This window comes from Sesamum indicum, linkage group LG6, assembly GCF_026168435.1.
Source record: "Sesamum indicum cultivar Baizhima isolate 11 linkage group LG6, ASM2616843v1, whole genome shotgun sequence".
Classification (NCBI taxonomy): domain Eukaryota; kingdom Viridiplantae; phylum Streptophyta; class Magnoliopsida; order Lamiales; family Pedaliaceae; genus Sesamum; species Sesamum indicum.
Genome location: NC_142662.1, coordinates 25,776,077 through 25,798,841, shown reverse-complemented (window position 1 = coordinate 25,798,841; position 22,765 = coordinate 25,776,077). Strand labels below are relative to the sequence as shown.

The following is a 22,765-nucleotide window of genomic DNA, read 5'->3' as shown; positions in this document are numbered from 1 at the left end:
CATATCCTATATTTTATTCTGATTTATCTTATTATTAACTTGTTTTATAGAAAAGTATACCAGCCTTGAATGTGTAAGAACGCAACATCCGTAACAATAATAACGACAATAAAAAATAATAGGTACAGAACTAAAATTCTGTCTGTGGGAAAAAATAAGATATTTCCTGAGAAAATATAGCGGAACAGGCCATCTTCTCGTGGTTCATCAGGCTGACAAAGATCGACAGTGGTCAGATTTCTCTTCTTTTGAATTTCGACCTCAATACATTTGGATTTTGTAAATCGCAACAACTTATATACTAGAAAACATAGTGGACAACAACGATTCATTGAGCAATATAGGCAGCAAGACATGATCTAAGGTGGTGGGAAATTGCGATCAGACCATATACCTTGTGAGAAACACTACTCTGCATGTATACGATGCAGTGAAACATAAGCACATTGTTCAACAAAGTTGATGGCGCTTCAAAACATACCCTGTATGCATAGAAGACGGCTTGATATTTGGAACAATTACTACTAGACTCGGTTGGTAATTCCCATTTAATAGTTCAAAACAGGATTAGACTATGAAAATGGTTCGAAAGTATCACTGCAGTTTCAGCCTTAGGACTCCATTGGATCCATGGAAGAGTTTGGAAGAGGCCGATCTCTATCCTCAGCAGTGGAAGCCAGGCTAACCAGCTCTGAAGCTTCCCTGACATAAGTAAAAAAAAAAGAATTTAACAAGCAGCAACCCAGGATAAGGCCAACATTTCAGCAGAGAGAGCCGAATATGCATCTAATTGAAAGCATGGAGCCTACCTAACCCTTAAACATAGTGCAAAGGAAAACTGTGTAGGACTCACAAGAGTATGGATAACTAGATAATGAATTCTAAGCTCCTGGCTGATATACTTGTCAAACTAAAAGCTCAAATTTTTATCCGAGAGACAAGCATAGCAAAACGTAAATTGGCATTGATACAGTAAATTTCTGAAAGAAGATGGTAGAATTCCTTGGGAGGAAAGATAACAAAAGCAATTTGTATTGTAAAAGACATTATTCTGACATGTGTGGTAGCTTCTTCAGGGTGAATGTGATTCATAATTCCACTGATGCTCCACTCAGGGTAATAAGAAATCTGAGCAGTCACTGGAAACAGAATTCTCAGAGCCTCATCATGGCGATTCAATACAGCCCATTCCAACGGTGTAAGGCCAGACTGCGAAAGAGAATAGGATAAAGGGAGAAGCCTCTTACAGAAATGAAAAGTATGTAAAACTAGTTATAGCTTGAGGTAAAATAAGTTGAATTACTTAATTCTGATCCTTCACTGCACAAACGCATGTATAAATCTAATTATAATTATGGAAACATTATATATCCTAGCTACGCATGGTTGATAATTTACAGTTCAATGTAGAAAAAAGAGTACCAGTGACAAAATGAAAGTGCCTAATAATTGACTTTGAAGAATTTTGAAACAATGTCAATCAAACTAGCAGGTGCATGATTTGAAAAAATTTTAGATCGAAGCTAGTCATGATTTGAACAGTGTGATTGCATTCAACATTGCAGGTGCATCTGAAAACGGTAATTGCATTGAACATTGCAGGTGCATTTGAAAATGGTAATTGCATTAAAAACTGCAGGTGCTTAATATTAAGTTTTTACCAAATACAGCCGAGGCTTGGCAAATCAGTACAGCACAACCCTTTGAGTAAGCAAGAACTTAGATATGCCATCAATCAGGTAGATTTTCCCATGTTAAAATGCGAGAGAGAACAAATTGAGCTGATATTATTAAAAGATATGTTCAATTTGGAAGAAGCCTTAAGAAATAGAATTGAGTTAAGGCGCACACAGACAAGGACATATTAAGCATCTCACAGTGTTAACATCATACCTAAACATGCACAAATATATAATATTTAAAGGAGCACGTTAAGAATCTCACATTGTCAACTGCATCGGGGTCAGCACCAAAGCTCAACAAGCAATCAACAAGTCTGGTCGCCCCATTAGCTGCTGCTTGACCTAGAGGTGTCATGCAGTTCATGCCACCTCCACTAATATTAGGGTCCGCTCCAGCCTGCAAAGCAGAAACGAATAAAGAATGTTTCAACTTAATTAGCTAATAAACAACATTTCTTTGTGTTTAAATGACTGTTATCTGACTTGTTAAAAGATTGAACTGTTCTATCCAATAATTCAGGGATGCATAGACCAGCTCAGTATGAAACACATGCTCAAACCTAACTGAACCATCTGAAATCAGCTTGTTTTAGTTTTTGGTCAATAATGGGAATTTTGCATCATTGTAAACTGACACTTTCTGGTTGGAATATTAATTTAATAATTGTAATTTGCCTCAAATGCAACCAAACCTGTGCATGCAATATGCTTAAATGCATTTGTCCTAACATTTCTATTCATAGCAAGAAGCCTTTGTGATTGAAATTATTACCAAACAACACAATTTGTTAAGCAATATCAAATAGATGCAACTCAAGAAATTCTTACTCAACGAACAAGAAACAAATGGTACAAAGGTAGATATACAAGCCATTGCATCAAAACATACAAAAAAAAGTAACACATCAAAATCAATAAAGAGAGCACGATATCACACAATGAGTCAAGAATAGCAAATACCTTTAGCAAGACTTCCAAACAGTCGAATGAATTGGCAAAGATTGAACAAAGAAGTGGAGTGAAAAACTCACATGCAGCAAAATCTGGCTGCATCAGAACCAATGATGGTGTAAGCCATTAATAATTGCATGACGCGACTGATTATTAGAGCTAGATGACTTCAGTCACCAATTAGTTTTACAAGAAAATTCAGGACTCCGATAAAATGATTGGTCCAGAAAGAATATATTTACTTAGATATTTATCTCCATTTCATGAAATTTAGGAGAATTAACATGGTATCTATCCAAAATAATACAAGACAAAAACAGGAAATTTGACATTTCATAAGTATCTACTCCTTTCTGCTTCCTTTCCCTAGAAACAGACCCAATCTGGGGGATGCACTTTTGTAAAATAAGTTAGTACTTCCAGTATACTGATAATAATACACAGACCAAGAAATTCCTATCCAAATTGAGGGAACAGCATTAAACCAATCTCATCCTCAAAACTCTGAGATCTCTACATGGATATCTATGACAAACAGGACATCATTTGCGATATTCCACTGATGACTAAATATTCTGCATATACATTCAAAGGCTTCTATAGAATGACAAAAGGCGCCTTCTCGACATGAGGAAGCATTCTTATATTGCAGCAAGTAGTGTATAAAAATCATCCACAACTAAATATGCAATTTATAAAAAGAATAAAGAACAGTTATCTTAAGCTTATAACAAAAAACGACATGAGAGTATAAGAACTTAGCTTACATCTGCTTCATAATCCAACAGAACTTCAACGGCATCTTTCCTTCTATAAGCTATGGCCCTCTGTAAAGGAGTACCATAATCAGACACTAAGTCTATGCCAGCACCAACAGCAATTAACAATCTCAGCATTGGAACATGTCCTGAAATTTTTCAGAATCATACATATAAGCGGATTACCAATTATATCTATCATAATGGGCTCGATGATCATAAAGAAACTATAACATATTCCAAAACATAAAACATACAAAAACCAATCCAATAGGCCCTGCTATTTCAGATTAACCACCATCTTTCATATTTATGTTCTTCCCCTCCTGCTTCTTTCTACATGACATAATCTTCCCAGCCTTCCATGTCCAGGCTCTTGATCCAATCTAGGACCCCTCTTCTTATCTGTGTGTTCCATATCATTAGCTATATTTTGTACCTTTGACGTTGACCTTTGCAATTATTTCCCTTGGATAAAGATAGATATAGGAACTCGAGAAATGTACTTAATTCAGCACAGTTATCTAATTTTCCATGCTTCCCAGTCACCTGCTCCAAATTATTCAAATTAAAATTGCTGCACTGAAACCCAACGCCAGGATCCACCACAGTCTGAAAGTTGAAATCACTGGACATTCTAGAAAGTCGCATCTGGCTGCATCACCATTATCTGAAAAACGTCTCTGTAGAACATAATCTTTGCTCAAAATTTTTCTCAATTTCTAATCCTTCAACTGCAAGCAACTTGGATTTCACCTTCCCATTTGTCCATGAATGAAGAATTGATTGCCCAATAATTCATCTATTTGCCATGGAAATGAAGTAAAGACTAGAATAAATGCAGACCATTAGAGGAGTTGTAAACACACCTATTTCAGCAGCATAATGCAAGGGAGTATATGCCCTGTAATCACATAGTGAACTACATGCACCAACTGACAGAAGATATACAGCAGTACCGAAACGATTGTGCAGCACTGCATAATGTAAAGGAGAGCGACCTGTAATCGGATTGCCATGAAAAAAAAGTACCCAAAGTAAGAAAAAGTAAACACTAATAATTTGCACCAAGAAAACACAGTTCTTCCTTTTAATATTACTTTCTTCCTTTCTCCCACTGAAACCGAAAACACATTTTAGGAACTGTAACCCCCAATCCTTCAAAATTTTTGAAGGAATTAATCTAATCCATGCAAATACCGATCAAGAATTAAGGGAAAAATATAAAAAAGAAATAGAGAACTATTTTAGCTTGATTAATGGATCAAACCCTAGCCACTCAAATAGGAGCTAACAAGAAAGAGGGGGACCCTAGGGATCCATTTGCATCTTTACCCCACTTGCAAAACTACAAAGAAACGCATTTACCTATTGATTTGTTTCTAAAAGTAAAATGTGGAAGAAATATATGTGCAAACATTATACAGGAGATCTTTGCTGATTGTAAGCATTCGTTTCATGGCATTTCTACTCCCATTTAAAATGTAAAAGAAAGTGGGTTAAAAACACAAACTCCTCCACATTACATATGTATTTATGTATGTATGTGTGTCTGCCTGTCTGTCTCAACATATATATAAACCAAGGGAAACTGAAAAGGCATATATAAAAAATAATAATTAGCAAACATACATTTATCATCTATAAAGTCGACACCAACATCGATTTCTTCAATCAAATAAACGCATATATCTCTCTTCCCTGCAGCAGCGGCAACGTGAAGCGCCGTTCTCCCTCTATCATCCCTCACCCTCGCAAATGTCTCCACCAAACGTCCGCCAGTGTGAAGCTCCGCCGCACACTCTGAAACAAAGAGTAAACACAACTCAAATTAAAGAAACAGAATACTCGAAACTGCATCCACACACACACATTTCCGTAAAATTATATGACCCGTACGCTTGAGTAGTTCCAGATTTCCCTCTGAAGCTGCCTCCCAGAAAAGACTGGTTGTATCATCTATGAACCAACATTCTCACACACATCAGTCCTGAAGAAACAAAACGTAAGCGATGATAAAGTTTAGTTTGACATACATCCAGAAGTTCCAGCTTCATCGATGGATCCTGCGCCCCATACCATTGTTCTACTGCGTGTGTGGGTGTGGAGAGAGATCTTGTGAGTACGGAACCTGCAGATTTGAGCTCAAACAAACAAGTACCGGACACAATGGCGCCAAAAGGAAGTACTTTGCTGGGTTTGGATATCCGACACGTGCTTCTTGAAATTTTCAGTTACTCAGTTAGCATGATACTACGGTTGGCTGTTGGGCACCAACTCCAAATCAGTTTGCAATGTTCTATTTGGAACTGATATGAGCTACATATATGCAATTTATTTATATAATTAATAAATAATAAAATATTTTAAATTGGTTTATGTCATACACATCACTCTTCCAGGATTCTCTTTTCTTATCCATTTAGAAAAATATACTCAGGTTATTTTTGCAAATTTTTATTTACAAGATGGTTTTTTAAAAAATACCAATATCATGAGGGGAGGATAATAATAATAGAACTAAAATTTTGTTTGTGCTCCTCATTGATCGGCTAAAATAAGATATTTCTTGGAATAAATAATGCAGAACAGACCATCTTCTCGTGAACCAGGCTTCACAAAGATTGAAACTCCTCATATTTCATTTTTCAATCCACCACATAATATTTAAAATTATCGTTTGTTTTTTTAAAGTCCTGATTAACCTAGTTAAAATATATTCAGTAATTTTATCAACTCTTATCATGTCAATTAGTATCGTATAAGTAATTTGTGACACACTCTTACGTGTGTGCAATTTTATAGATATCATTTGAAAACATATTTACATAATTTTATTGTGTAATAAAGCACATACAGAATAATAAGTTCATATTAATTTATAAAAAATAGTGACACAAAAAAAAAAAAAGAAATAACTATTGAAAGACATTGGAAAAGTGGGAAGGTAGGCGGGTGGGTGGAAAGTTAATAAATTAAATTAAATATTAAATTTTACGTACCAAAATAATTGAGACACAAATTCACCCAATTTCAATTATATATAGAATAGATCATCTCAACAAATAGTACCCATCGTATGAGATATCTCACACGGACCAAATTATAGCAATACCAGCACAAAACATTACACGGACATGATACTCCCATACTAATCATTTGTACAGGATATTCCCTGCCATAAATGCCCCAATACCCTTCGCAACGTGGTACGTACCTTTTGATTTCAATATATGATTTTGTACATCACTGACGACTTAGTAGAAAAAACGTGGGTGAACAACGTTCCATTGAGGAATATAGGCAGCAAGACATGATTTTAGGTGGTTTGGAATTGCGATTAGACCACATAGCTGTTAACAAACACTATTGTGAAAAGGTATATGATGCAGTGAAACATAAGCACATTTTTCAACACAGTGCGGATGGCGCTACAAAACATACCCTGTATGTGTAGAAGACGGCTTGATACTTGGAACAATTAGTACTAATAGACTCGTTTGTAAATCCCCTTTAATAGCTCAAATAGGATTAAACTATCAAAAAGGTTCGAAAGTATTACTGCAGTTTCAGCCTTCGGACTCCATTGGATCCTTGGAAGAGCTTTCCGAGAAAGGCCAATTTCTAGCCAAGTCTGAAGCTTCCCTGACATGAGAAAGAAACATACAAGAATTCAATAACACAGCAAACCGAACCCGGGATAAGGCCGACATTTCAACAGTGGAAACCAAATATATATCTGATTGAAAGAATGAAGCCTACATAACCCACCCTTAAAAATTGGTGCAAAGAAAAATTGTGTAGGACTAACGAGAGTATGGATAACTAGATAATGAATTCTAAGTTCCTGGCTGATATACTTGTCAAATAAAACACTGGGGATTTGATTAACCGGGGATGTTGAATAAGGCAGCTGAAATTTTGAGGGACGATGAAACGAAAAACAGGAAACAAAACGTGGAAAAGCAGTGACCAACTAGTGTGATGTAATGATGGATACATACTGGTACAATTTTATAATTTCTTCACTATAAGGAAGCAACTGCCGAGCCTTAGAATATGCTGCTGCTGCCATGGGATAGTTCTGCATGAAATTGGGTTAAGGAGTGAACAATATCTTCTACTAGACATAAAAGAATATTCCTGAATAAAAATTACAGCAAGATGATCAACTAAAATGCAAGTGCATACTTGAAGTATTTTCCATGCTGCACCTTCCATGCAGTGTGCTTTTGATGAGTCAGGTCTCAGTCCAATACACAATCTAGCATCATATAAAGCTGGAAGACCATTGTTCAAGTGGACCCAGCACATGCTCCGCTTAAATGCCAATCTTGTAGTAGCCAAGGTTATTGCCTGCGGCATAATCCAACTAAATTAAAAGTTATAAATGGCAAAAGACATATGAAATACGTGTTCCCCAAACAACACATTATCTTTTTGAGTTTATCATGATCAGTTGTAAAACATTCTCTATTGATATTTCTCAAACTTGGAATTCTTCTTCGACGATATATAACTTTGAAAGTTATCCTGCTGAAACACACAAAATCGTAAAGGTCGTGATCAAGCAGCAATTGAGCTTTACCTTACTGTACCAACATATTCCACGGTGATAATCTTTCTCCCCAAATGCCACGTCTCCCTGCTGTGCAAATTCCCGAAAGCTTTTTATCATCTCATGAGAATCCCTCTACAAAAAATGTCAGCAGACAAGAGATAGGATCTTAGACATATAATTCAGTAGAGCGAATGAGACAAATCTGTCCACTGGAGCCAAAAATGTTTTTAAGCAAAAATAACGCAAAATTGACACTTCTGAGATCAATAACAAAATCCAACAATGACCAAAATAGAACCCAATAATTTGAAAGTAGACAGCAGAATGATAGTCAGACCTCAGCATTAACTGACAGGGGAGGAAGAACATATAAATCAAGTAAATAAGCTTGGATGTCTTAACTATTAACAACTCTAGTGAATCAATTTCGTCTCAACTGCTTCTATCTGAAGGTCTTTTGCACACTCCACATCCTTAGAAGTACTTCATGACTCACAAAGACAATAAGTGGTGATACTTATTCCTAACAAGTAATAGTCGGTGAACTTTAGGCCCACTACCATGCGGAAAGGACTAGCTTGCTGTCACCTGGCTCATAAACCTGCAGCCATGCAGACTGCACTCGTTCAATGTGAACCTATTTACTAGGTGAGAAAGTCTACAAAAATACAAAAAATCTGCATATGGGAATATGTAACGTGGTCGAGGCTAAACAAAATGGCATCATCTTAAATCTAAAATGAAATATAAATCTGCATGGCTTGGCAAAATTAAACATATGAATTCACCCAAATGTACTTTCCACTCTCCAAAGCTCAGATGCCTATTTAAATTACAACTCAACTTATTCACCAGAAACAGTATCTATCAAGCAATAAGTTTTACCAGTTTAATGGGAATCTTATTCCTCAATGTAAAATCCAATAAAACGAAACATAAGATGAACATGGCGACAAACGAGAGAAAGCAACAATATTAGAATCCCAAAAAATGAAATAATAACTAAAAAAATGGCAAAATTCAACCCTTAGGTAAAATCACCTGAAACCATTACAACAGCAGAAAAGGACGTAAATACTTTTACAAATTCCTGATTCACTAGCTAATGCTAGTAACCAGTTTAGCTCATGAATCCTTCCCCACTCAAAAGGAAAAACGGAAAATGAAAAGAGAACTTTGCCACTGAGCAGAAAAGTTAACATGTGAAAAAGAACAAAAAGCACAATAGAAGAGTCTTCCCAAAGAGAAAGGGAGGATGGCACACAACATTCTAGTAGAAGTTAAGTATAAAAAGAATGAAACACCACAGACATAAGCTGAAATTTTTTGTCCAATAGACAAGCATAGCAAAACATAGATTGGACATTGATACAGTAAATTTCTGGGAGAAGATGTTAGAATTCCTTGGAGGAAAAGTAACAAAAGAAATTTGTGTTGTAAAAGACATTATTCTGACATGTGCTCTAGCTTCTTCAGAGTGAATGTGCTTCATAATTTCACTGATGGTCCATTCAGGGAAATATGGAATCTGAGTAGTCGCTGGAAACAGAATGTTCACAGCCTCATCATGGCGATTCAATGCAGCCCATTCCAATGGTGTCAAGCCAGACTGCAAAAGAGAATAGGATAAGGGGAGAAGAACTAGTCTCATACAGAAATGAAAAGTATGTAAAACTAGTTATTGCTTAAGGTAACATAAGTTGAATTACTTAATTCTGATCCTTACCTGCAAAAGCACATGTATCAATCTAATTATATTATGGAAACATTACATATCTGCTTAAGCTACGCATGGTTGATAATTTAGAGTTCAACGTACAAAAGGAGGACCAGTGACAAAATGAAAGAGCCTAATAAAATTGCAGGTGCTTAATAAAGAAGTCATTAACCAAATACAGCTCAGGGTTTACAAACCAGTACAACACAACCCTTTGAGTAAGCAAGAACTTAGGTATGCCACCAATCAGGTACATTTCGCCAAGTCAAAAAGAGAGAAAAAACAAAATTGGCTGATATAATTAAAAGATTATGTGCAAATTGGAAGAAGCCCAAAGAAATAGAATGAGTTAAGACGCACACACGCAAGGACATATAAAGATCTCACGGTATTAACATCATACCTAAACATGCACACGCATATAATATTTAAAGGAGCACATTAAGAATCTCACGTCGTCAACTGCATCAGGGTCAGCACCACAGCTCAACAAGCAATCAACAAGTCTGGTCGCCCCATTAGCTGCTGCTTGACCTAGAGGTGTCATGCAGTTCAGGCCACCTCCACGAATATTAGGATCCGCTCCAGCCTGCAAAGCAGAAATGAATAAAGAATGTTTCAACATTATTAGCTAATAAACAACGTTTCTTTGTGTTTAAATGACCTTCTCTGACTTGTCAGGAGATCGAACTGTTTTATCCAATAATTCAGGGAAGTGCATGGACCAGCTCAGTATGATACACATGCTCAAACCTAACTGAACCATCTGAAATCAGCTTGTTTTAGTTTTTTGTCAATAATGGGAATTTTGTATTACCGTAAACTGATACTTCCTGGTTGGATGATGAGTTTAATAATTATAATGTGCCTCAAATGCAACCAAACCTGTACATGCAATAGGCTTAAATGCATTTTTGGTCCCGTAACTTAGGTCTTTGGCATTTTCATCTTTTAACTTTTAGCATTTTGGTCCTACATTTTTTCAATTTTTGCGATTTTGATCCCTTTTTCCGCCGGATCTCACCCTTCTCACCGGAAAATGCATGTGCTCTAACATGACCTTTTAAAACTGGGTGTTCCTATTAGCTCATTTTTCTAGCATTTTTATCTTTTAACTTTTTAGGGTAACATTTGGTCCTGCATTTAATTTTCGCGATTTCAATCCTTTGTTAGTCGTGGCAGAGACCTACAATGAAAAAAAACTAAAATCGAGAAAATTAAAAAGATGCAACATAAAAATGTTACCCTATAAACTTTAAAGGATGAAAACATCAAATGACCTAAATTAAGGGATAAAAAATGCATTTAATCCCATGCAACATATACATAATGCCTTCGTGTAACTTTCACATAATAATATCTTCTGAGCCTCAACATTCAAAAGCTTTTCTATCCCACATATATATTTCGTATCAAGAATTTACTTTTGTTTCAATGAGTTGTCTTGCTCCCTATTAACAATTTCTTAATTTGTTTATTGAATTGCAACAATACTCTGTGTTCCTTTATAAATGTGATTTATGACTACAAAAGGTCCAGGTCTAAGTATATATTATTCGAATTGCTAACCTACCAATCCAAACAAACAAAGTCCAACCAATTTGAACCACTATATTAGAGAGATAATTGCTTGATTGAGGTTTAGTCTTTTGTTAAATGCCACGTACTTTGAGGTAACATTTTATGATTAAACAACCCGAATCTCATTCAATATACCCCTAACCAAGTTGCGTGTTCCCTCCTGGGACACCCATTATGCACAAAATAAACAATAAGGAAAAAAATGTAAAGAAAATAGAGAGGGAAAAGAGAGACAAAGAGAAGATACCACAAACTAAAGAGGTGAATATTCAAAAGAAAATCAGAAATTTGTGTCTATCCTTTATTTACGATTCAAAATAACATTTCCTACACCCCAAGTAACAGAGACTAAGAAAATCCCCCATGTCATGAGGACTCTAATGGCTTCATTGAATCTTATCATATTTTTTATCACTTTTAAATAAACTGAATGATTTAATAAAAAGCCAATAAATGAGTATATGAAATTCAATCATCATGTCATTAGCCAAACACCAATTGATGTATATTTTAACTTAAACGAATTGTAAATGCAAGATTTCCCTCCCTTTATCGCAAAAGGCATCTGCATTTTTTGAGGGATCAAGATGCAGCAAAGATAAAGGCAAGACAAATAACAAGACACAAGTCAAACATCATATACCCATTCCTTCATTATTTATTTTATCCTTTGTCCTAACATTTTTAATTCATAGCAAGAAGTCTTTGTGATTTAGATTATCACTAAACAACACGATCATCTCGAGAAATTCTTACTCAATGAACAGGAAATAAAGAATCCAAAGATAGATATACAATTCGTTGCATCAACACATACAAAAAAAACATACACACCACAATCAATAAAGAGAGAAAGATATTACACAGAGTAAAGGAAAGAATAATACCTTTAGCAAGAGTTCCAAGCAGTCAAATGAATTGGCAAAGATTGAAGAAAGAAGTGGAGTGAAAATCTCACATCCAGCAAGATCCGGCTGCATCAGTATTAATGATGGTACAAGCCATTAATAGATTGCATGATGCGACTGAGTGTCTAAAAGTAGTTTTAGAGCTCGATGACTTCAGTCACCAATTAGTTTCACAGGAAAATCCAGGACTAGGATAAAATGTTTGCTCCTGATTATATTTAACATTGATATTTATCTCCAGTTAATGAAATTTAGGAGTATTTACATGATATCTATCCAAAATAATACAAGACATAAACAGGAAATTTGACTTTTCTAATGTATCTAGTCCTTTCTGCTTACTTTCCCCAGACACAGACGCAATCTGGGATTCACTTTTGTAGAACAATTTAATACTTCCAGTACGCTGAGACTGACACACAGACCAAGGAATTCCTGTCCAAATTGAGGGGACAGCATATAGCAAAGCATTAAACAATCTCATCCTCGAACCTCTGAAATCTCTCCATAGATACATATATATATGACAAACCGGACATCATTTACGATCTTCCTTTGATGACTAAATATTTTGGACTACATTCAAAGGCTTCTACAGAAAGACAAAAAGTGCCTTTTTCACATGCTGAAGCATCTAATATTGCAGCAAATTATAAAATTAAAAAGAACGCATATCTGTAGCAAAAAAGTAGGCAATACGTGAACTCAGCCACTACATATGCAATCTATAAAAGGAATAAAGAAGAGTTATCTTAAGCTTATAACACAAATTACATGACTGTATAAAAATTAGCTTACATCTGCTTGATGATCCAATAGAACTTGAACAGCTTCTTTGTGTCTATAAGCTATGGCCCTATGTAATGGAGTACCATAATCAGACACTATGTCAACGCTAGCACCAGCAGACATTAATAATACCAGCATCGGAACATCTCCTGAAATTTTCCAGAGTCATAATTTACAATAGCATACTTATAAATGGATTGCCAATTACATCTATCAGAATGGTGACTGCTCAATGTTCATAAAGCAACTATGACATGTTCCAAAAAATATAAGAAAGCAAGAAGCAGGAAAATCCAATAGTTCTCAGATTAACCACCATCTTCCTTATTAATGTTCTTCCCCTCCTGTTTCTTTCTACATCACAGAATCTTGCCAGCCTTCCAAGTTCACGCTCTTGATCCAATCTAAGACCCTTCTTCTTATCTGTGTGTTCCATGTCATTTCCTATATTTTGTATCTTTGACATTTGACGTAGGCGCCCTGATGATTTCCCTTGGATAAAAGATAGATACAGGAACTCAAAAGATATACTTAATTCAGCACATTTATCTAATTTTCCATGCTTCCCCACTGCCTGCGCCAAATCCTTCAAATTAAAATTGCTTCACAGAAAGCCATCACCAGGATCCACCACAGTCTGGAAATTTGAAACCACTGGACATTCTAGCAAGTCGCATCTGGCTTCATCAGCATTATCTGAAACATCTCTGTAGAACATAATCTTTGCTCAAAATCTTTCTTAATTTCTGATCCTTCAATTGTAAACAACTTAGATTTCACCTCCCACATTTAATCACCTCCAATAGCACTACCAACAGATTTCCAATTTGAGGGATAAAACTCCCATTAGCCCATGAATAAAGAATTGGTTGCCCAATAATTCGAATATTTTCCATGTCAATGAAACAAATGCAGGACTATCAGAGTCTAGACACACCTTTTTCAGCAGCATAATGCAAGGGAGTATACTTCTGTTTATCACATTGTGAACTAAATGCACCAACTGACAGAAGATATTGAACAGTATCGACTTCTCCGTTCAGTACTGCATAATGTAACGGAGTGCGACCTGTAATAGGAATTGCCACCGAAAAAAAAAATACCCAAAGTAAGAAAAGGTAAACACTCATAGTTTGCACCAAAGACATAGTTCTTCCTTTTAATAAATATTTATTTCTTTCTTTCTCCACTGAAACCATGCAAATTCGCATCAAGATTTAAGGGGAAGAGATGATAAAGAAAGAGAAAACTTTTTTGGCTCTATCTAATGGATCAAAACCTAGCCAGTTAGGAGCTAACAAGAAAAGGGGGATCCTAAGGATCCATTGCATCTTACCGCCACTTGCAACAAATACTAAGAAAAGCATTTACCTATTGCTTTGGCTTTAAAGCAAAATGTGGACGAAATATTGGTACAAACACCACACAGGAGATCTTTGCTGATTGTAAGCATTCCATTTCGTGACGTTTGTACTCCCATTTAAAATGTTAAACTGTGTTAAAACACTGACTCCTCCACATTACAGATGTATTTATGTATGTCTGTGTATCTGTCTGTCTATATATAAACCACGGAAATATAAAAGGCATGTATAGAAAAACAAATAATTAGCAAAAATACGTTTCTCATCTAGAACGTCGACGTCAAAAATGGGTCCTTCAATCAAATATTGGCATATTTCTGTCTTCCCTGCTGCGGCGGCAATGTGAAGCGCCGTTCTCCCGCTACCATCTCTCACCCTCTCAAATGTCTCCACCAAACCTTCGCCAGTGTCGAGGTCCTCCGCGCACTCTGAAACAAAGATAAACATAACTCAAACTAACGAAAGAATCCTTGAAACTGCACACACGCGCGCACATTTCCATAAAATTATATGAACCGTACGCTTGAGTAGTCTCAGATCTCCCTCCAAAGCTGCCTCCCAAAAAATACTGGTTTTATCACCTGTAAACCAACATTCTCACATATCAGTCCTGAAGAAACAAACGTAACCGTTGATAAGTTTATCTTTACATACATCCAGAAGGTCCAGCTTCATCCATGGATCCCGCGCTTCAAACCGTCGTTCTACTGTGTGTGGGTGTGGAGAGAGAAACCTGATTTCAGGGTGAGATTTGAGTCAATGGCGCCAAAAGGAAGCTGCTGGGTTTTGGATGATCATTTGTGTTTGTTAGAATTTCAGTTACTGAGCTGGTGTGTTTGGGAGCGAGATTGGACTAAAAGCAGCTCCGCTTGGAAATTTCCAGAGTGCGTTTATTGATGATCTTGAGGCTCATAATTCTGAGAAAACGTGTTTTGCTTGTGATGAATATACGCCAATGTTTCAGTTCCCAGTTCTGTAAGGATCGGAGAGGAGAAGAGGAAGTCATGCTGTGGGTGTGGGTGTGGGTGTGGGCGACTTTGAATTTCTGAAATTTGAAGGTGACCCGCGGAGGAACAGTCGAGGGAATCAAGAAGGAAAATGAAGAAAATCAACGTTTGGATTCATTTTCTTATTTGTATTTTGGAGTGAGAAAAATAAAGATAAATAAGTATGTGTTTAAAAATAGTATGTATGTTTAGATTCGTTTTTTAAGATAATTTAAAATAAGTATTGTATGTTTAATATTGTGTTTTGAGAGATAAAAATTATTATTTCAAATCATAGTCAAATTATGTCTTTTTTATATATATTTATGTATATATGAATATATATATATGTATGTATTTATGGTAAAACAGTTTAAAACACCTAAATAAGGTGTTTCTAAATGATGACAATTGGATATGTTTTGACTCGTTCTAAAATAACTTAAAAATGAAAACAAATATAGTGCAAAAATTGGAAAAATCGATAATTATATTTGAGTTCAATTTGTATTGTACTTTGTGCCAATTTTTTAAGTAGGAGTTGTTCAAAATTTCTCCAAATTCTAACTAAATTTGGAAATACTTGTGCCTTCAATTCATGCAGTGTAACATGTATTTGAGTATAATTATAATTTTATCCCAACTTTAATTCTTGACTAAATTATCAAAAACTAAAAATAATTTTTGTCATCATAAGTAAATAAATAATTAATAAATTTATCACATCACCACCTATCCAAAATTTCAATATATATATATATATGTATTGCGAAGATAAATTATTGAAATATTTTATGAATGTTTATTTTTCAAAATTCCATAAAAATAAAAAGTCATACTATGAAAAGTTAGCTAAATCTATTTCAAAAATCATATATAAGATAGTAAGATATATAATTTATAAAAAATATTTAATTTTACAACATTATTGAATTGTAAGGTCATAATTTATGGAATTATTTTTTTATTTTAGTATTTTCAGAAAGCATATGTAGTGAATAAAATCAATGTGAATTACAAGGGTTTCTCATTAGTTTTGTTATAGTTATAAGGGATAATTACACTCCCTTCTATTGATTTTTGATATAATTACGAGCTTTTTATGGTTCGAAAACTTATATTTAGGACCTCTGATATTTGCTTTCATTTAATAAATTAATAATTCAATTAGTCAAAAATCACCAAATTTATTGAAATTAAAAAAATATATTAAAGGTCAAATAATTTTTTTTGCTCTTATACATTTTCACACGTTAATGCATATGAAGAGTATATCTTCACAATTATAAGGGTAGTTTAGTTTGAAATTTATTATTTGACCTACAATAAGTCAGTAAGAGTCAATCAAACGTAAATATCAATTTTTATTAAGTTTTTTTTTTTTTTTGTCAATATCAACAAATGCAATAAATTTTGACTAATGAATGGGCTTATTTGTAGACGATAACAAACTTCAAGAATGCTATATATAATTTTTTAAAATTACAGAGAATCTACGTGTAATAACACTAAATCTCAAAGAAGGGGAGCGTAATTATCCCTAGTTATAATTACTTCCTTATTATTTGAAAATTTATAAACACGTCAAATTAATAAACATTTAACAATTACCCCTCCAATGTACCATCACAATGGAAGATTTGTTAGATAAATTTTAATTTTAAGAAAATATTATGTAATTTTTTAAATAATAAAAAATAATTACAATTATGTTAAATGTTAGGGGGCTAATTTTCATTTATCCATAAAATAAAGTATTTTAAAGAGGTGAAATTAGATTTTAGTCACTCTTTCATGTCACTTCTTCGTTTCTTCAAACAGAATCAAAGGACCATGGGACGACGCCGTTAAACCAAAACCCTCCGGGAGAACATCGCGACAAAGTCAAAAACCTCACAGACGTTTCCCATTTTCCAGAGATCGAATTGATGGCGTCTGGGTTTTCCCGAAAGTCTGCTCTTATATTACAGTTATGATTACAATATAAAAAACAAATTCAAAATACAAATAGACGAAAGGCTCCCTTCGTATCGATTTTAGCATCATGGTTTACATTGCATCATGGGACGATTTTGTGGAAAAATCCGTCCAATTATTTTCCTCCGATCCCGAGAAAGTAAAATTTTCTTCAACTGTTATTGTTACAGTTCTTTGATTATACTGTAATATTGTTATAACTTCTGTTTTGTGCGCTTCTCGACTGCTGTGGTTTCACTGGGTGGCGCAGACTCGTTATTCTATGAAATACAGGCATTGCGACGGTAAATTGGTTCTGAAGGTCACCGATGATAAAGAGGTAGACTGTTGCATGCGTTTTCCTTTATGTAATTCTGAATTTAATTTATATTATAACGTAATGTTTCTGGTGCGATGAAACCATGCTGTTTCGGTTTTGTTTGCATTTTGACTAATTTGAGCGGCAGTAGATTGTTATCCTGTTGTTTTTTTTTATTATGTTGCCATTTATTATGACAGAACGAATATGTCGATGATAAGTTTTAATTGTCTGAAAATTGTTGGATTTTGACCAGTCATGTCTCTCCAGCATTAACCAGCTGCTTTTAAGGAACCATTAAATTTTGAAATACAAAGTGAAGAGACCGGAATTCGTGATTTGTTTGATGTTCTATGCGCTGTAGATGTTCATCCATTTGAGTGATGGAAGTATGGTTCACAATATATTTACTGATGAAAAAAGGTTGGATGTTAGGGATAGCTCTTATTAGGTAAGCTTAAAGCAAAGAGCCTTTAGCAGCAGTGCCAGTATTGCACTGTTGCTAATTTAAATCCTTGAGAAAGTATGAGTTCAATCAGCTTGGATTCTTTTCCAGAATATTGTCTCACATTCTTATCACTTTTATCATTTAGAAACTACACTTGAATATCTACTTTTCTTTAGGTACGTCCAGCTATTAGGAGTTTTTGATGGGGCATGCCAGTTAGATGAGAATGAAAACGTGTTTTGTGGCATCAGAGAGTGAAATTCTTATCAGCCAAGAAACTTTAAGTTTCGATGGCAGACGATACCATCTTCTTGTATTTACAATCTCCTTTGATTAAAACTATAGAAGTTCTTAAAGTGCTCATTGCATAAGAATTTTGTTGTCTGATTCCTAGTGAGATTGCGATTCCTTCGTGAACTTTGATATCGGTTGGTTAAGCATCATGTTGTCCTATAATTTTTTTTATAGGACCACTTGCAATTTTAGTAACGTTCTGGCACACCCTGATTGCTCCTGCATCAGGCTTCCTATATTTGGATATAACACTTGGTAAGCTCCTCCTGGCCTCCTCTTGCTGAACTGTAAATAGTCAAATGGTTTCTTGTGGTTCCTCATCTCGGCATTTTCTTTTGCAGTTCATTGTTTCCAGTTGACATCTGAATAGTAGGGAGTATCTGGTTTACCAAGGATGCCTTAGTCACTAGTAAATACTTTCAGGTCTTTCTTGTATGGCAGTGTGGGGGGTGGGTCTAGGCCTGGTTGGCTAGGATATTGTTAGGAGTAGTAATTTCTTGTTAATAAGTCCTAGGTGTGTCTTAGTTTTTTTAAATCTTTTCATAGTACATAAGCTATCCTGTAAGGTGAAAGTTCTTCCTCTCTCAAATAAGTTCACTTTCATCGTTAACAGCTGTATTAGCCTAACAACCTTAAACTGAATCAATGGGTTAGGAAACTTAGCTTGAAGGTGCTTGATGGACATTTTTGTGCTTCGGCTGTGTGAACCATTTCAATAGCTATTGGTGTTGTACGCATTCAATTTTCATAGGTTGCAGCAATATGAAGGTTGGAACTTATTGTGTCAATTGAATATAAAATTCTAAATTGGGAAGTATCTTCACTACCTGATGTTTTCTAATGTCTTATCAGTGTATCAAATTTAAGACGGACCAAGCACAGGATGCAAAGAAAATGGAGAAGTTCAACAATATCTTCTTTACTCTGATTGCTCGTGGACCTGACGGTAGTGTTTTCACTCATCATTTTCATCTCCATATGCATTTCAATACCTGCTGATTCAGAGAGGACGAAGTAGGGGGAACTTGGGATAAATCTACTTCACTGCCTGTAGTAGCCCATTGTCTGGGCTGGATATAGATCTCCAAAGCTATTCAAAGGTGAACCAAAGCAGAGCTTTGACCCTCTCCCTTGAGCTCTAGTATTATTGACAGCCTGTCTGTAGCATTCAACAATCTCCTATAAACCCTTTAAGGAACTCCAGAAAGCCCAAGAAAGACGAGAAGCTCATAAAGGAGTAGCTCAACCATAACTCAACAGCTACAAGAACTCTCTTAACTCATTTACCAACTACTAGAGTAGGAATGGTAGACCTTACTCCAGTTCTAAAGCAGGCAGGGAGAATCTGAAGTTTACATTCACATTTGTACAATTTCTTTTTTCATAAAATAAAAAAAAAATTAAGAAGTTAATGGTAGAAGGGTGCCAATCATGAAGATTATGATTTCAGACAAAATGTCAAAATCAAATTGGAAAATGAAGTAGAATGCCGATTTTTACTTCACGGGATGTACATGCTTATCCATGCATGCATGTAAGTAGTCATCATATTGTCTCTCTTATGTTTTCCGTTTGACTCGTGAAAAAATGAACCACTATTTATGCACCCTAATGGTGTTGGAATTCATTGCCCAATTGTGGCCAGAGAAGGTATAGACATTTTCTAAGTTCGGGGATCTTTTGAATCACTTCACTAGAAATGTTAACTGTTGCCATTCTTTCAGCTTGTGAGTTCAACCATTGTTTCACAAAGTTCTGCACTCTATCATTGTTCAAATTTGGATAAGAGATATAAAGTAGATAAGCTGGGTAAATTGATTTATCCTAAACCTTCAATTTTCGGACCCTCCTTTTCTCTCCTGAGCGCCTTACTGCCAGTAAAGATCAACATATGGATAAATAAATGAAAGACAAGATAACATAGAAATGGTCTTTGAAAGTTACACTGGTATCAATGTGCTATTCTCATTTTATTTTCTGCTTGAGTTATAGGTTTACAACAGGTCATACTTACTGGTCTCTAAGCAATTTCAGAGTTTCATCTTATCAAACCAATTAGTTGGACTGTTTCTGGGGTAGAGTGCATAGAATTGCTCTCATGCTTAAGAGGCAATTCTTAGAATGATATAGGGGATATCGGAGCAAATATTGCAGTGTTACTATGACGGCTATGATTGATCTATCTGTCTCTTAAAGTTGGAAAAATGTCCACTCTGCCAAGTTAATGCATTAAAATTCATTTACAAGTAAAACTTTAAAAAAGTATATATTTACATGTAAAAATGGAAAGAACATATTTAACCCTTATGCTGGCAGAATTGCAGTTTGCACGAAACTCTTGTCATTGGCTTTGAACTTCATATTATTTCATCTTTACCAAGTTCTCACACTAAAATATCTATTAACCTCAACTGTTAAGAAAGTTGCTGGAGATGGCGAACCAAGCCCCACTTTTGCTGGAATGCTCCTTGTTGGTCCATATTGGTGTCAGTTCTTTACTTTAACTTAATAAGTGCAGATATTGGCGTGCTTTGCATATTTCTTTTTTGAATTTCTTACAGAACAACTTACTGTGTGCATATTTATTTTCAAACAATGAGGAAATTATGTAATTTTTCTACAGCTGATATATCTGAAGTTGGTGGAAAAGAACAAACAGAGGCACACCCAGCCAAGAAAGGAAGGGGAAGGAAACAATAGTATTTCGTCACACCTGGATAAGTTTCGGGCACCATCAAAATAGTCAAGACAAGAATTCAATGGAACATCGGTCTTAAATCAGTTCATTCTGGTTGCAAATGAATTTTGACTGATCCCAATCATGTTCTCTAGTAAATCATATGTAAACTCATTGACGCCGACTTCACCTGCTGGGAGGTAAAACTCTCCCCCTCAATTTACTGTTTATTTTTCTCACCAAAAACCATAGGGGTTAACTCCTTAATTTGAATCTTTTACTGCCTCATATCATCACCATGTTGCTAAGAATAAATGGATAAACTCGTATGATTAACCTGTGGTTTATAATCAGGTCATCACAGCAGGTTGTACTTCTCAAACATAATCCTACTATTTCCCTTTTTCATTCAGTAAGTGTGGCCAAACAGTTGCACTTTTTCCTACCCAGAAATATGGCAACATGCATGAACTCCATTACACTGTCTCCACATCTGCTCCATTTCCTGTGTCAAATCACTATCAAGGACATGATGGGGGGAGGGGGGGGGGGGGGCACAACAAACGGATATACTGTGGTGAAAAAGTCTCTCATTTCAGTTCAATGATGAAAATCTGGTCTCCAAATGTTGATGCACCGTATGCTGCAATAGCACTATCAATGTCTCATTATGCCATAATTTTCAAAAGGGTGGCCGCCCTTTATCGGATCCCAAAGCACAAATTTGCCTTTACCTGCTTTTTGGCTTACAAAAGGTAAAGTGTTGCCTCAAAAGTATGTAAAATTCTTCTCTTTCTCTGATCTCAATAAGGCGTCAAATCCAATTTGAGGTTTTAAAAATTGGTACTATAAAAGACTTTGGCTGTTGGCAATGTATACGTTGAGATCAAAAGTTCTTGGATTAAGATAAAGATTTGTTCTTTTCCCTTTTCTTTGATTGAAGCTAAAAAAAAAAAAAATTGTTGAGCTCGTGCTGACTACTTTAGTTAAGAGAATTTTCAATTACGTCAGGATGTTTTAGTCTGTAAAAGTTTGTCAAAAAACTGCTCGACTACTGTAGTGTTCTCAACTGATATACTAAAAATTAAGCACATGTTCTGTTGATTAACTCGATTACCATCAATCTATTACATCTCTACGTCGATCAGATTCAAATGATAAACTAGTGCTTTAATTACTAAAATGCCATGTTGGTAGTGTAGATCGAATGTTGTTACACCCATGATCGATGTAGGTTTGAATTATTACTAAGGCGTTGGATGAGACTAAATATGCATCTTGGTATTTGTGCTGATTTTCACTTAATTAGACGTTGGTTCTTGACAATAATAAGTCAACTATAGGGATTTTGATTGATTCACGCAAACACTATCTTCCTCCACATGTTTGTAGGGTTGTATCTTTGTTTTTCCATTTTTATAACATAAAATCAGATGATTCACGGTAAAAACAAGTTGTCAGGAGAAAAAAAAATAAGCTAAGAAAAAATATGCAGCTATGGAATGGAGTGAATATGGAAAGCATGGTTGCATGGACAATTCATTTTGAATTTTTGCCTGCTGAAAAAAAGCAAGAAATACTTTATCAAAAAATCAAAATAATCGAAAGTTTAGTATAAACCACGACACAAATTATTATTATTATTATTAATGCGAGTGCAACGCAAGTAGTCCAAAATATTGATCTATCTCAAGAGTGACGTTTGGAGCTAGTCAATTGACAATTTTGATGAAAATTGACTAAAATTCAACTCATCATCAACTTGACTTTATAA

At 35.1% G+C, this 22,765-nt stretch overlaps 3 protein-coding genes across 6 annotated transcripts; 1 reads left to right on the top strand and 2 right to left on the bottom strand.

Annotated features, from left to right (window-relative positions):
• Positions 1 to 94: 94 nt before the first annotated feature.
• LOC105163577 (phosphate system positive regulatory protein NUC-2) lies at positions 95 to 6,607 on the bottom strand. 3 transcript variants are annotated; one of them, XM_011081988.3, is made up of 9 exons: positions 5,428 to 6,607; positions 5,291 to 5,350; positions 5,024 to 5,194; positions 4,261 to 4,392; positions 3,401 to 3,540; positions 2,643 to 2,729; positions 1,945 to 2,079; positions 1,057 to 1,209; positions 95 to 702 (listed from the first exon to the last, which is right to left on the bottom strand). In XM_011081988.3, exons 1-9 carry the CDS (start codon positions 5,471 to 5,473, stop codon positions 682 to 684), a joined length of 945 nt encoding a protein of 314 aa, XP_011080290.1. In that variant the 5' UTR covers positions 5,474 to 6,607; the 3' UTR covers positions 95 to 681. The 3 variants fall into 3 exon arrangements, with proteins under 3 accessions (XP_011080290.1, XP_020550149.1, XP_020550148.1); XM_020694489.2 differs by lacking the exon at positions 95 to 702 and having other exon boundaries at positions 720 to 1,209; XM_020694490.2 differs by lacking the exons at positions 95 to 702; positions 5,024 to 5,194; positions 5,291 to 5,350; positions 5,428 to 6,607 and adding an exon at positions 4,760 to 4,904 and having other exon boundaries at positions 719 to 1,209.
• Positions 6,608 to 6,760: 153 nt separating this feature from the next.
• On the bottom strand, positions 6,761 to 15,388 carry LOC105163578 (E3 ubiquitin-protein ligase KEG). 2 transcript variants are annotated; one of them, XM_020694488.2, is made up of 12 exons: positions 14,966 to 15,388; positions 14,833 to 14,892; positions 14,569 to 14,739; positions 13,885 to 14,016; positions 12,957 to 13,096; positions 12,138 to 12,224; positions 10,124 to 10,258; positions 9,409 to 9,561; positions 7,980 to 8,084; positions 7,583 to 7,747; positions 7,396 to 7,475; positions 6,761 to 7,036 (listed from the first exon to the last, which is right to left on the bottom strand). In XM_020694488.2, the coding sequence occupies exons 1-12, from the start codon at positions 14,988 to 14,990 to the stop codon at positions 6,961 to 6,963; spliced, it is 1,329 nt and encodes a 442-aa protein (XP_020550147.1). In that variant the 5' UTR covers positions 14,991 to 15,388; the 3' UTR covers positions 6,761 to 6,960. The 2 variants fall into 2 exon arrangements, with proteins under 2 accessions (XP_020550147.1, XP_088738361.1); XM_088882235.1 differs by having other exon boundaries at positions 6,761 to 7,031.
• A 1,703-nt stretch (positions 15,389 to 17,091) lies between these two features.
• LOC105163382 (signal recognition particle 9 kDa protein) lies at positions 17,092 to 21,284 on the top strand. The gene is made up of 4 exons (XM_011081697.3): positions 17,092 to 17,413; positions 17,525 to 17,593; positions 19,167 to 19,260; positions 20,938 to 21,284. Exons 1-4 carry the CDS (start codon positions 17,342 to 17,344, stop codon positions 21,012 to 21,014), a joined length of 312 nt encoding a protein of 103 aa, XP_011079999.2. The 5' UTR covers positions 17,092 to 17,341; the 3' UTR covers positions 21,015 to 21,284.
• The last annotated feature ends 1,481 nt before the right edge of the window (positions 21,285 to 22,765 follow it).